The sequence below is a fragment of the Xylocopa sonorina genome, chromosome 8 (assembly GCF_050948175.1).
Source record: "Xylocopa sonorina isolate GNS202 chromosome 8, iyXylSono1_principal, whole genome shotgun sequence".
In the NCBI taxonomy this organism is placed as follows: domain Eukaryota; kingdom Metazoa; phylum Arthropoda; class Insecta; order Hymenoptera; family Apidae; genus Xylocopa; species Xylocopa sonorina.
The window spans coordinates 11,832,750-11,846,607 of NC_135200.1; the positions used below are offsets into that span (position 1 = coordinate 11,832,750).

Below are 13,858 nucleotides of genomic sequence, written 5' to 3' on the forward strand. Positions count from 1 at the left end.
GAGGGAAAGATTCAGCGCAAACTACTCGAATGCGCTCTAAAATAGTGACGGGCAATCTGCGACCTACCAAAGTTGTTAGTACAACCCAATTCGATCAGCAAAAATAGACACTTCTTCTGTTCAGCATGACGCACGAATCTATGAAATAATTTGAGAGAAAGTTACACGGTTTCGGTGTGGGTAAAGTGTGATAAATCGATGCCAACGACAGTAGAGGGATAAACGATTGCTCGTCGCCATTTACTTTAGAAGATTCAAAGGAATGGTCCTCGTTTCGCAGAGAGGAAAGAGATGCTGTTTATATGAAATTTTATATATAGCCAATCGTGAGAAATCGTCCTTGGACAGTTTAGTTCTCCTCCCTCGAGAGCAAAAGAGGGTTTCAAGCGGAACGCTTGTAACGAGGAGGGAAGGTAATATATTAGAATCGATCGGATGGAAGGTGTTTGTTATCGAGAATTACGGGAGAATATACATAAATACCGCGTTTATTTTCGGAATCCCCATTAACTGTATAACGTGTGTAATTTCTCACGTTTCCGCAACGTGACTTACAAATTCGCTAAACTTAAAAAAAGAGAACGGGATAATGAATAATGGGGGCTTACGTGCCCGACCATCCGTCTCACGTTTAGAACGCATTTCATCGGGAATGGGGAGTGGGATGTTCTGATCGATTTATCTTTTTTGAAGTTTTTTCTAACCAAGGTAAGCGGGGATGCGTATGAATGAGAGCGAGAATGATCGAACGAAAATCATTATTACGTACATCGTAAGTAAATTATAAAATGAACTCATACACAGTTTGTAGCGACTCGAGTCACTGATTTATTAAGAAAGTAGAAGAAATAAAAAGATTAAAAAGAATTCTTTCTAACTTACCTTTACCTTCTTTCTTTCCCTTCTTCTCCGTAACCCTTTGATTATTAAATGATCGCGGACAATTCTGTAGCCTCCAGGGACCATATAATACAAGAGGCAACATCGATGGGATAAGATGAGATTTCGATGAGAAGACGTTGAGTTGCGTAACAAAAAAAGTGTTCGATTTATTGTTTGTAACGTATATTAAAACAGATGTATAATATAATATCGACAGAGCCAATAAAATCTACGATCGCGGTGTTCTCTTTACTCTCTTCAGAAATAACTAGATTCATTTTTAGTCGTTTTGTTTCTTACAGATATACCTCACAAAAATACACTTCTCTCTCATTTTGTAACATTCCTTATTCTTTACGGGAGCGGTTAAGAGTAATAAAAATATCGTTCGACGAATTTGATCGTTTACCACGCGCGCGACACAAAGCGCGTCTCTCTTCTGTTACTTTATTTGTTTTCCCTTTGTTCTCGCATTTAAATATGTATCTCTTTTATATTTAATGTTATTTTACTTTTTGTTGTTTTTTTTTTGTCATCACAGATTACTCCTCCCCGAAAGAAACACAGGCCATTGCGTTCGTAAACGTTCTTTCCCATCCCTCTTTGCTACTGTTCTCAACGCCATTGATTCGGTATCAATTCAGGTCGTGTTTTTCTTTCTTCTCGTTCGATGATCGGCAATAAAAGTATACATCTCTTTCTCGGTTGCCCTTTTTCTTCTCTACCGTATACAAAGAAACGGATACGTTAACAATTACGTAAAACGAGTGTAGTTACGTGTGTATGTCAGTGTGTGTATGTGTGTACGTGTCTGTACTTCTTATACAATATATACTGCATACTTTTTACTTTCTGGCACAAAAGTTAATATTAATGTACGGGTAAGTTCTGTACAAAAATAAGGAGCAGCGTTTTAAGCGGATATTTTCTTTTTTTGTTTGTTCGTTTGTTTACCCAATGGCGAGAATATGACATTTCGAGAAAACATTACTTTCTCCCCCTGTGTTTTCCTGGTAATCCTCGTAAAGTGCTTGAGTAACTTTCTTCGTTCTCTACTTTCGCTTGCTTCTCTTCGAAACACGTCTCCCCGCGCCTCCCCGGCTCCTATAGTTGCACATTTAACAATTTGTTCAATTTCGTTAAACTAGACATATATGTATACTTATTAGTGTGTATATACATATACGTATAATACATTCTAAGGTCTTCTATAAAAAAGAAGTTTCGTCGCATCGTGAACTAACAGCCGTACAATTCCGCGAGACACGAATGTAAACGACGCACCCCTCGTGAATTCGGCCTGCTCTAAGCGATGGATAAGTTCGTTGCAAGTTTCTAGACTCGATCGATTCGCAATTGATCGGCGGACGTTTATGCATTTGGTAATTGAAATGTACAAAGTGGCAAAGAAATAATACACACACGTGCAACGCGGAAAAGTACCCCAAGATACTCGTTACAATATTTCGGGGGGGTGAAAAGAATTTCGATTTCGACTCCGTGTTCTTTAGGTTTGCCTATAAAAATATAAAATTCACATAAACATCCACCATTTAGTCGTCAGGTTCGCGGAATCGTACGGCTGGCGCGCTATCCTAAAGTCTTCTATAAAAAAATAATACAACAAGCTTCGCTATTCGTTATTATATAAGTCTGTAGCCGTACGATCTTATAGTTACGCGGTATCGGGGCCTCCATACCCAAGATAGAAGAGTCAGAACGAGGAAATGAATTAGGAAAAGGGCGCTGTGACTACAGGCGATTTCTCATCGGCGTTCCTACAATTATTAATGTCGGAAGCGGGATGGAGGCATCTACGACCACACGGAAGTCGACGACCATAGAAAATGGTGTCGGTGTAAAGAAGAAACGAAGTGAAGTGCGATACGCGTCTCCCAAATTGGTTGAAGAAGGTCAGAATTGAATTCTAGGGATGGGTTTGTTGGAACCCACCTCTATATTGAATCCCTTCACCTGAGATGTTGTGCAGCTGAGCGGGAGAGCGTCACTCGAAGTGAAGAAGAAAGAGTAGCGCGCAGAAGACATTCGAGAGGGTGAATGTCAACGCGCGATGGCCGTGTGTGGTACCGGGGCCTCCATGCCCAAAATAGGAGAAAGGATCTACGGCAACGGGGAAATTAGGAAGGGCGCAATGACTACAGGCGTGTTTTCTAGGATCTTTGCTTGCCGATCGGTGGGGGTCCGGGTACGATTCCCGGTGGTTCGGGGTTCCCCTCGTTTTCCTTCGGCGCTCCTACAGTTATAACAAAATAATTAATATTATTACGCGGCAACAGTCGATCGGTAAATTACGTCGCTCTCTCTCTTTCTCTCTCTAGTCCCTAAGCTAGAGTGCGATCTATTCTTGGTGTTCAGCAGCTTATACCAAAAGAAAAGTAAGTATATATATATATTGTTCGTAGACCGTAAATTAATAACGTTTAAATGGTACATACGCGAAACCTCGTGAAATAGAGATTGACTAGCGATTATTCGAAAACTTTCTCTAATCAAATCGGGTCGTCGTTTACGGAAATATGGTCGGAGAGATGAACGAAATAGCATATAAGAAGAAGAAATAATTAACTCTAGAACACAAAGGTTTGGTCATTTTTGTGAGACTCTGAATGGCTTCAAGAAATGATAACTGAGCAAAGAAGATCGCTGTTCTGCCACTAAATACATGTAAGGGAATTATAAATTATTCAGTTTAAGAAAGGGAACAATCTCTTATGTGTTGCTATCTGATTCTAAAAGACGTCTTATAAAAATATTTGATTACGATCCGATTTTTTGAAGATCCTGCTCCAAAGGATTCATATGGTATATAATAAATATATTTTGTTACTAGTTTTAGCGACAGGGATGAAAATTAAATCTACAGAGAATCGTGCACTTATAGTTGAACAACTTTTGTGTTCTAGGGTTAAACGGATGAGCATCGAGCGTAACGAACGAGATATTAAGAAGAATAGTCGATACCTCGATTCTTGAACAACATTTTTATAATATCTACTATATATAACTACGATAATCTTTTTTAATTCGAACAACGTATCAGGACTACGGCGTATGTCCGCATATCGCGGAGGTGTCGTGATAGTTGCTCGTTACATGTATTTTGGGCGTTTGAATGAACTTCTTCCAAGTTTTATCCGTAAATCCCCCGCGTTCGACGATACTTATCGTTCTCTTCTTCTTCTGGCGTTGAAGTCTTCAGCGTCGTCATTCAATGGCACTTGCACTGTAAAGCTTACGCGGTATATGTACATGATACAAGTACATAATGCCTTTAAGGATTTGTACGTTAATACGCATAGGTCGTATCGTTAGATATCATCTTTGGCTTCGAAGCGTCTTACATCTTTCTTCGCTTATCCTTTGTCCCGTCGCCCCAAAATACATCTACATTAGAAGCTCAATGAAAATATTCTGCGAAGATATTATACGCGTCCCCTCGATACATAATTTGATATATCTCTTCTCTCATCTCACCTCACGATAAATTTCTCGACTCTTTTCCCTTACTCCGTACTAATTAGACATTCGTCTTGGTCAGTCTATATACATAATACATTTTTTTTCTATACGCGTTGCGTTATTTTTTTTTTTTTTCTCTTTACGACTGTATGATATTTTCGTAGATATTTCTTTTTCGTTTTAAGACACAACAGTGACTCCAGTCCGCGATACAAGGGGATAGTTGATCGGTCAACGTGTGTGTAGAGGGAATCGGGGAATCGAGAATCCCTAAAGTTGCGCTCAAAAAGTTTATACTTCGTTTCTCGCGAGTTCACTGGTTCTTCGAGTAAAATTGTCAATCGTTAACGTCGATGTTCGTAAATTGATCGAAAATTACAATTAACTAGCGCTAGAACGCTCTCTACGCAACGCGATGCAACAACGGAGACGATTAAAATAATTATTAAAATACTCGCTATGGCGTTGTTAGGCTTTGATTTCTTGTAAAATCATTCTATACTAAAAAAAAAAGAAATATTATAAAAAACATCGATAAAATATCTTACTAAAAAACTGTCTTCGTTCTCGCTACGATGTTAGAACTAAACTCATCGAAAAGAGAAAATGAAGAACGAAACAAAGCGAGATACAAAAGTCGTATCGAAGATTTAAAAAACGTCTTTTCTAGACGTTAAAAACTAGCCCTGCTTTTTACAACTATTCGAGACTAGACCTAGAATTGGCTATTAAGATAATTTAAACTCTATCATTCATTATCTCGCGTGTGTGTGTAGTCTCCTAATAATAATAATAATAGTAGTAGTAATAATAATAATAATAATAATAGTAATAATAATAATAATAATAATAATCTATTAGAATATATTCGATCAGTGAGTAAACTTCGATAGAACGATACGTATTAAATACGTAGCTATAAAATTAAAGTGCAAAATAGTCTTATTCTTTTTACTCGTACGAACTTCGATACGGCATCGTCTAATAAAACAGTCTTCCAACTCGAGCATACGCGGATCCGTTTTTATTCAGACGCTGAAATATCCGGTGCACGTTTCTGACTGATCTCTACCGAAAGATAATCTTTTGCTTCGTTTAACGTGGGAATAGATATACAAAACCGAGTAGAAAGATGAGCAGACTATCTCGGAACACTTATCTTTGTCTAATTTATATACGAAACAGATCTGTTGAAATATCTAACAGCCGTACAAACGAACGAAGAGAAATATGCATCATTAAGCTAATTACGAAAAGTGAGAAACGTAAAAGGCTGTGTGAAAAGGAGGCGTTAAGACAACAGCCTCTCTTTTTTAAATACCCCGTTGTTACTACCAGAGAAAGAAAAATGCTACAAATTCAAGATTCTACGATTAAAATGCACAGAATAAAAAGTATATCCCATGAAATTGTTCCATCTCTCTGATTCAACACGTTTAGCAATTAGATGCGAACCAGCACATGCAATTATCTTTCATCTTTTCTCATTTTTTACCTTCCTACCTTAGACGTATTCGACGATGTAAATACGCTAATAGAGTTGGTATTCCTCAAATTTTCGGCACAGCTTGTTGATCTCCTCGTATCTTAACTGAGAGCTTACAGGACTGGAAGCCCTGGTAGCTGGTGCGGTCCTGCTGCGACGTACAAAACTTCTCAAAGGTATTTTGCTGTGCCCTTGGTTATGGTTCACGTCCAACGTCGAGTAACGTCTCAGAGCGCGGCTCAGACGCTCCGAGGGCGTGTAATCGGTCGCGTCTAAGCTGTGCTGATCCTTTAAGGTAGGCTTAGCTTCCTTCGTGTCTAGCATCTTTAGACTGAAGTTCGCGGAGTGCCGTTTAGTCCTGTCCAGCATGCACTTCGTCTGCACGATCTTAGGTTTGTCCTTCTCCAGTATCAACGAATTCCGTCGTTTCATTTTATCGTCCATCGTCCTATCCTGGTTCACGCCAAAACCAAACCTGGTTCTCATCACAGATCCGAGGTACGACAGATCTTTGTTGTCCTGCTGTTGATTCTCTTTCACCAGACTCAGACCGTCCTCGTAATCGATCGATCGCAACCTTATGTTCTTCGACTGATTAGTCCCGTTATTCCTTCGTTTTATACCGTCCTCGTACTCGATGGAGAAGTTTCTCTTAGGCTTCCCTTTGTCGAAGTTCACAGAGTTTCTTTTCGTCCTGTCCAACGTGCACTTCGTCTGCACGACTTTGGGCTTCTCTTTGTCCAACACCAACGAGTTTCGTCGCTTCATCTTATCATCCACCATCCTATCCTGATTCATGCCGAATCCGAACCTGGACCTCATCAGAGGCGCGACATACACCGAATCCTTTTTACCAAGCTGTTGGTCTTCCTTCACCAATCTCAATCCGTCCTCGCAATCGATGGACGTCATCGCCTCGTTCGATTGATCTACGTTCGCCCTTCGTTTCATACAATCCTCATACTCCACGGAACAATTTCTCTTAGGCTTCCCCTTGTCGAAATTCATGCTGGTAGGCCTGACATGGTTCACGTTAAACGAAGTTCTTTTACCGAATACGGGGTCCTGTAAGTGAGGTATCTTGGATGTACTCAGCGAGAATTTCACCGGTATCCTGATACCAGCGTCCACGAGGAATTCGTCGTCCGACAGCATCACCGGTATCTCGGGCATGGAGCTACAAGGCCAACAAGAATTATAGTGAGCTGCAAACGTTCTTACAGTGGCAGTGTCCTTGCTGGCAATGTTAGTGGAAAACTCGCGGGCGTAATCGCGTGTTAGTAGGAAATTTTGCTGGGATCTCCGTCTGTTCTCCCTCATAATCGCCAAAAAGACAGACTTTGCGTAATCGGACGAGGGACATGAGTGGAATGCGTACTCTTCCGCGTAGTCGCATTCACACGTTTCCGGCCACAATATAAACGGCAACGCTAATTTCGATCGTGCCTGCTGAGTCTTTTGCGTTACGTAATCACTGCACGATCCATTGTCAAGATTAGTATGGGTTGTGCTAATGTTTGAGTTGGTATGCTCTATTCTTTCCCAAGAATGTGTTAGTTGAATTCTGTTAGATGCAAAGCATGCACAAAGTTGACAATTAGGTTCTTTCCGCTAAAATTGTTAACAAACTAAGAAAAACAGTAACGTCTAATAACTCTACATCTTTGTTTTTTATTAAATGCTGATTCACTTTATCTCTTCTCGATTCTCGAGATTGTAGTATCACATGCTTAAAATTAACGTTATTTTTGTTCGTAATTACGGCGACTAAGTATGTATACGTATGATTTGCGTACCTTCTTGGTCCATCGCTTGATTGACGAGGCGATCCCGATACGCTACCTGTAACAAATAATGATCATTGTTACGAGAAAGATTTTACAGTTAAACAGCGGTATCAATACGAATACTCACCTTTCGATGATGTCTGAGTTCTGAGAAGAAAAAAATGGAACAAAATATATTATACATGTACAAAGAATAGGTGATTTAATCATTTTTGGATAGCAGAAAATGTAACTTACACTTTCGATGAGCCATCGGTAGTAATTTGTCGCCATCCTCCTGCAATTATATTCGAAAGATAACATTTTTAAGAAAAATATTAATTTATCGGACCTCATTATACAAACCCTTTTTCACTGTAGCCCCGCCATTTGTGGATTTTCCAGGTGCCGTTCCTGACAATCTCTTCTCTTCCTCTAATTTTCTAGCATCCTCTATTTCTTGCTTCAAAAGTGGTGTAGATGGCTGAAACAAAATAATTTCATGTAGGCAGGGCCCACATTATAAGATCGAACAACATTTAAGTGCTACTTACAGTCCGGCCTTCGTACTTAAGTTCTATTTCGTTCATTTTTTTTATAACAGCGGATAACACGGCAAGCACGTCTCCATCTTTTTCACTATTTATTAAATGCGATACAGTCGACTCTAACGCGGTTAACAATTTCTTATCAGCTGGCATCCGTAGCTGACTTTTCAATTGAGGCAACAGAGACACTACTTTCATTCTAATGTTAGCTATAGGATCTTCTGCCAAGTTTAATAAAACAGAGAAAAAATGTTCCTTGAAATATACGGATGAGAAAATTTCCAAGGCCTCTATCATCGTACGAACAAACATCATTCTCACGTAACAACTTGAATTGTTTGCCATCTCGGAATACAACTTGGTACGAAGTTCTACCCTTTGCATAGGCTTCGTATTGTAACGTAAAAAATAAAGAAATAGGGTTCCTGCGGAGAGACGAACGGGTATTGGCCTCTAAAAGTTAAGAATGGAAAGATGATTTAATTATGTCGTATATATTTTAACGAAGGTAAGACGTGATTATTTTTAGAACTTACAGCATGTAACATTCTGAAAAAAGCCATTGGCACGAAATATGAATATATAAAGTCGCTCGGAAAATATTTAGGTAATATCTCAAGTTGCGAATGCATCAATGAGGTTAATCTCCAGTTGTGTGTAGCAGCCACTTCCGACTCGCACTTTAATAAGGCTCTACCTATTTCCATAACAGCCGAATCCTATAAATAACATTATGTAAATGAAATAAATATACATACTTCCATAGTATCCTACCAAGAAGTGTACGATACAAACCATCCTATCTTGACCAATAGTTTGACTTTCCGCTAAACTATCAAGCGTTAATCCTATATTAGGAATTAGGCCTTGTAAAACTTCTTCCGAGTCGTCTTTTAACAATTTTATTATGTCTGTTTTTATTCGTCCGTTCTTTGGACCCAACACCTTAGCCACCTACGAAATAAATTATCGTACTCGTTGTAGAGTAGTATCCACATTACATTATCTAATAGAATTATAGTAAAGGACATCAGTGTAGATCAAAGTTGTTCTTCTCTCATGCTTTTGAGAAACCAGATTTTAAGTGACTTACATTGGTGTCCTTTACTTTAATAAATTCTTACTTCATGAATTCCACTTGCTACAGTTTTTCTGACCAAATAATAATGGTCGCTTGCCAACGCGCTGAATGTAAGAAGCAGCGCGTCTGTATCGTCTGACGATTTTGATACAAAGATGAACATAGCAGGCAGATTAAACGCGCAACATCTCCTGCATTCCACATATCTTTCATCTTCGTCAGGATTACTACTCATCTGGAACGACGTAAATTATAAAAAAAAAAATACGATTCATGAATTTTTTCCAAGTTCTATTGTTATAAACTTACAAATGGAATATGAGGCTTAGATTCCTTTTTCATCGAAATAATACCCATTTGTGCGAGTTGTTGAAAATACTTCAAAAACCATGTTTTCTCTGTGGGTGACAAGCAGTCTGAAATTAATTAATCGTATATCAATATATTTGCTGTGGTTGCAAAAGTGTACATTTTTTAATTGATAAGAATTGAACTCTCACATTCCAAACCAAGTACAATTTTTCCAAATTCTTGGGCAATGACACACGTCACGTTATCGTCCGAGTGTACAGACTGCGTGCTTTCGCATAATTTTTTAACAAGTGCCATTATGGTAGTTTTTATTGTATCTGTAAATAATAATTACAAAACACATTGTATCTCAATACTGCAAGATTATGGTACGAAAGACATTAATCAGTATATATACATGTCGCTACAAAAAACTTGAAACGCTTGTAATGCACAACTATTAGTCAAGCATACCTTCCTGAAGATGAGGTAGCACATACGCTATTGTTTGTACAGAGGCGCATCTTACATTGCTCTCTTCATCGCTTGCTAATTCTACGAGAGATGGTAGCAAAGCAGATTTTACAGACTCAGCACCAAGGCCTTCGGCAACAAAACGTAACTGCAAGCAGATACTAGCTCGTACTTCACTATTTACATCCTGACAGAGGGAGTGTACCATTGGTAGAACTTCCTTCTGTATCCTGACAACAGTTTTAATACCTATACTTATTTAATGACTCGAGTGAAGACCGCTTCTCTGATTATTCTTTTCACAGTACTTCTCATACAATTTTCTATACATTTAATTTTTCATTCAAGATATTTTCTTAAACAGTTGGTACCCATCCCAGCAGTAAAAGTTTATTAAAGCTTTCGGTAAGATGAAACATACTCACAGAGCAGAATCAAATCTTGTACAAATTTTTCCTAATATTTTGCTGCATATTATCCTGGAGTAGATAGGTTGCGATAATTGTCCTTTGCTTACAGTCAATGGAAGAATCTGTATATAATTTTACATCTATTATCGACCCGGAAATATTGCTGTCTCAGCAGTTAAATTTCAGTACATAATTGCATTGTTAAAGCTATGTCAGGTACCTTAGCATTTTATTGCAATAAGTATTGACAGAGTACTTGATGCTTAGTCTAGTATTAAATAATAAAACTAATCTAACTTCATTACTGATCTACTATAATCATATTGCAGAATGTACCACAGATGTGGAACATCCTGCATAAAATTACGTGTGTACGCTACAAATATGGCAATACGTTTGCCCTTCTAAATGATAACGTACTTTGAATATCAATTTTCTAAGATCATCTATACAAACCTGCTTTCTTATGACTTCTACTGGCAGTAACTCTATCACATCCAGTAAGGTCTCCAGCCATGCATGACAGATAACTTTAAATATATATATATATGAATATATATATATGTACATATTTAACGAAGTAGAATAATACCAGATGCATGAAAATGTTGATACAGGTTTGTCTAGCAACTCTAATCAACAAGAGAAACAAAATTCCTTTACCTGGATCACGTTTGTCAAGGGAATTTAAGATACTTTGAAGGAATGTTCGACTGAAGACATTATGGTTGACAAGTTTCTGCTCTAGGATCGTTTTGAACGTAGTTGAAGCCGCAAGGTGGAACTCCGTGGACGCAGTAGCCAACGAGTGCTGCACTTTTGGTATCACGCGTGTCATACATGATTCTGTATCTCTGGCTAAGAGGCTCGGTAACGTTTGAATAAAATTGAGTTTTTGAATTTCATCGCCTTTCCTGAAATAAATACGGATATGACAGCACATGGTATACAAGACCAGTCGCGTTAGCAGGCATAACTCGTTTGAGCAACGTTCGTTGTTTTTATTATCATAAATTAGCAGAACAACAATTTGTTCGTCGAGCATGAAAACTTTTCTAGGATCGTCAAATTCGTAAAGACGATCTCGTCATCCTCGCGTCATTTCCCTTAAACGTATGCAACCTCCAAGGCCAGGAATCTTTACATAACATGTCCTTTTCGAGCATGTGACAATGTTTTCACTGGTACAGTGTCTGTACGCGAGTGTATAGTTGCTTTCGTGCGAGTCTCGTTTCACGTGAGCCCAACAAAACGCTAATTGTTATGCAAACAGAAAGAAGACGATCGGTAACACTGTCGGGGATCTTCGAATAACCTACACCTCGAAACCTAGCTACTTCGAACGGTGGGTTTTTTAGTTAACCGCTCACGAGTCGCTCGTAGAATGTCATTCCTTGCTGTCTTTAAAGGACTATAATTAGCAACGGTTGGACGACAGGACAGTACACTCCTTGAACGACGCCGCGTTATTTTTAGAAACCGTGCATGGGTTCGTAACGAAAGGGAAACAGCCGAGAGGATCGAAAGACGAGCGACGATTACGGGCACACGGATCTCGCAAAGCAAAAAAACCATTCTTCACGTCCGACCACTTACCGAGGGGATGTGCTCTTGTACAGAGTTTCCTCTTCCAACATTTTCAACGCGCATCTTTTGATTCAGCGATAGAACAAGAACGAGGCGAAGATTGAATTAAGCTTGATTCACATTAACAGTCGCGGTACGGTTAGATCACGTCGTGTCGAGCACCGGTTAAATATCTTACGCGTAATCCAACTGGGGGCTTTCACGGGTCGTTCGGTCGAGTTAAATAAAAATCTGTTAACAATGGAGTCGATTTCAGCGGATCGTCTAACGAGAATAGCCCGCAGTGAAGAACAAGCGTGTTTCTTATCGTTTAAGTCTGATTCCCACTAGGAGTTAAAAAGGTACGGTCGGATCACGATCAGTCACGATCTAGAATTTTATCACGGCATTCACTTGTAACGATCCGAAACACGCGAGTTCAATCGCAGTCTTATTTCTGTTCGTTTACTCGAGGAAGAAACACACTCTCCGAGTGTACTTTAATACAAATCGCGTTAATTTTGGGTGAGCAAAACATACGACCACGATTTTGGATACGATCAATATCGTAGAATCGTGAGAGATGAAGAATAAATAAACGAACACCAGATCTCATCTGAATCTCATCTGGTTATCGACAATTTAAAATTCTATAAATATTTACTTGGTCGCAGAAGTGTACTTTGCGAAAAGTTGAATTCTGATCGCTAGGCGAACCGATTCTACGGTCTACAAAATTCTAATTCGACCTGACCAAATCGTGCATCGTTAATGCTCTCGTCGGATTACGCGCGAGTGATATTAACCGGTGCTTGATTCGCTGCGATCCGACCTTATCGTGACCGTTAACGCGAGTCAAGCTCCTGTGCGAATGCCTTGGTAAAATTCTGAATTGCGACTGATCGTGATCCAACCATACCTTCGGCTGCTAGTGGGAATCAGGCTTTAGAATTTTCTTTACGTGGACGATGACACACGCGTACGCACTCTCTCACATGACGCACTTGACGCAAGAAAAACAACACGACCGAACGTGGATGACAACTAAACTGGGCTCCGACTCCAAGGTATCGATTATACCTGACTCGTACGAGGCGTCGAGTGCGCCCGATCTTGGCCGGAACCGGCCGAGCGCAGCCTACGTCCTTACGCGCCGCCGATGAAAACACGTAATTCTGCGTCGCGCGTAATACAATAGAGCCGATACGCTGATCGTCACTCGATGTTATGTAATCGGACGAGTCCGATGTATACGTAGCCGGTTATTTTACGGATTTCCATGCGACGCTACGTGTCGCTTTAAAAGGCAGCCGTTTGCACGTTTCTACGAAAGAATACTGGCTAGAATCGCGATACTTTTATAGCCCGTTACGCAATCGCGTTGCACGAATTTCGTAGCGGGATATCGATCGCGATTTCGAGGCAGCAGGCCTTAAGTAAGCTTGTAACGTCTCGCGAGATACGCGCATTTATATTTTACTCGTTTCGCCGCGTTACAGTAAACACTACTTTGGTATTTGACCGAAGTAATAACACCGATGCGCACTACTTGTACGGTAAGGATGATTCACGGTTTTCGAACCGCTATTTAACGAGCGCGAAATTAATTAACGTCGCCGCGAACCTTGAAACGACAATCGCACGAGATTACGTGGTTCAATTCAAGGTTTTACACGGTGATTTATCGAAGCACTACGCGCGAAATTACTATTATTATCGAGACCCAAGGATAGGCCGGTTCTGTAAAGAGCTGAGAGCGCACTCGTCAAGCGGAAGGAAGAATCGGTTCTCACTTTTTGACGAAAGCGGACCGTTATTGTCTCTGGTTTCGCGTTGACAACCGATACACGGAGTTTCGTTTGACTTACGTCAAA

The 13,858-nt window shown here is 39.7% G+C and overlaps 1 protein-coding gene across 6 annotated transcripts; it reads right to left on the reverse strand.

Annotated features, from left to right (window-relative positions):
• Positions 1-1,806: 1,806 nt before the first annotated feature.
• On the reverse strand, positions 1,807-13,105 carry LOC143426470 (serine/threonine-protein phosphatase 4 regulatory subunit 4). 6 transcript variants are annotated; one of them, XM_076899948.1, is made up of 17 exons: positions 12,015-12,374; positions 11,082-11,332; positions 10,875-10,948; positions 10,434-10,540; positions 10,009-10,238; positions 9,744-9,872; positions 9,553-9,659; positions 9,287-9,478; positions 8,958-9,116; positions 8,699-8,881; positions 8,169-8,615; positions 7,981-8,098; positions 7,873-7,912; positions 7,763-7,782; positions 7,645-7,690; positions 5,866-7,412; positions 1,807-1,986 (listed from the first exon to the last, which is right to left on the reverse strand). In XM_076899948.1, exons 1-16 carry the CDS (start codon positions 12,053-12,055, stop codon positions 5,894-5,896), a joined length of 3,663 nt encoding a protein of 1,220 aa, XP_076756063.1. In that variant the 5' UTR covers positions 12,056-12,374; the 3' UTR covers positions 1,807-1,986; positions 5,866-5,893. The 6 variants fall into 6 exon arrangements, with proteins under 6 accessions (XP_076756063.1, XP_076756064.1, XP_076756062.1 ...); XM_076899949.1 differs by lacking the exon at positions 1,807-1,986 and adding an exon at positions 12,904-13,105 and having other exon boundaries at positions 5,741-7,412; positions 12,015-12,068; XM_076899947.1 differs by lacking the exon at positions 1,807-1,986 and adding an exon at positions 12,904-13,104 and having other exon boundaries at positions 5,741-7,412; positions 12,015-12,331.
• Between the last annotated feature and the right edge of the window lie 753 nt (positions 13,106-13,858).

What these genes read in the sequence shown, in the direction of transcription:
- LOC143426470 (XM_076899948.1), bottom strand. Translation starts at nt 12,055, where the DNA reads ATGTTGGAAGAGGAAACTCTGTACAAGAGCACATCCCCTCG. An exon ending in ACAAGATTTGATTCTGCTCT is followed by an intron (nt 10,239 to 10,433) that starts GTGAGTATGTTT and finishes AACTGTTGTCAG; the next exon opens with GATACAGAAGGAAGTTCTAC. An exon ending in AATTGTACTTGGTTTGGAAT is followed by an intron (nt 9,660 to 9,743) that starts GTGAGAGTTCAA and finishes AATTAATTTCAG; the next exon opens with ACTGCTTGTCACCCACAGAG.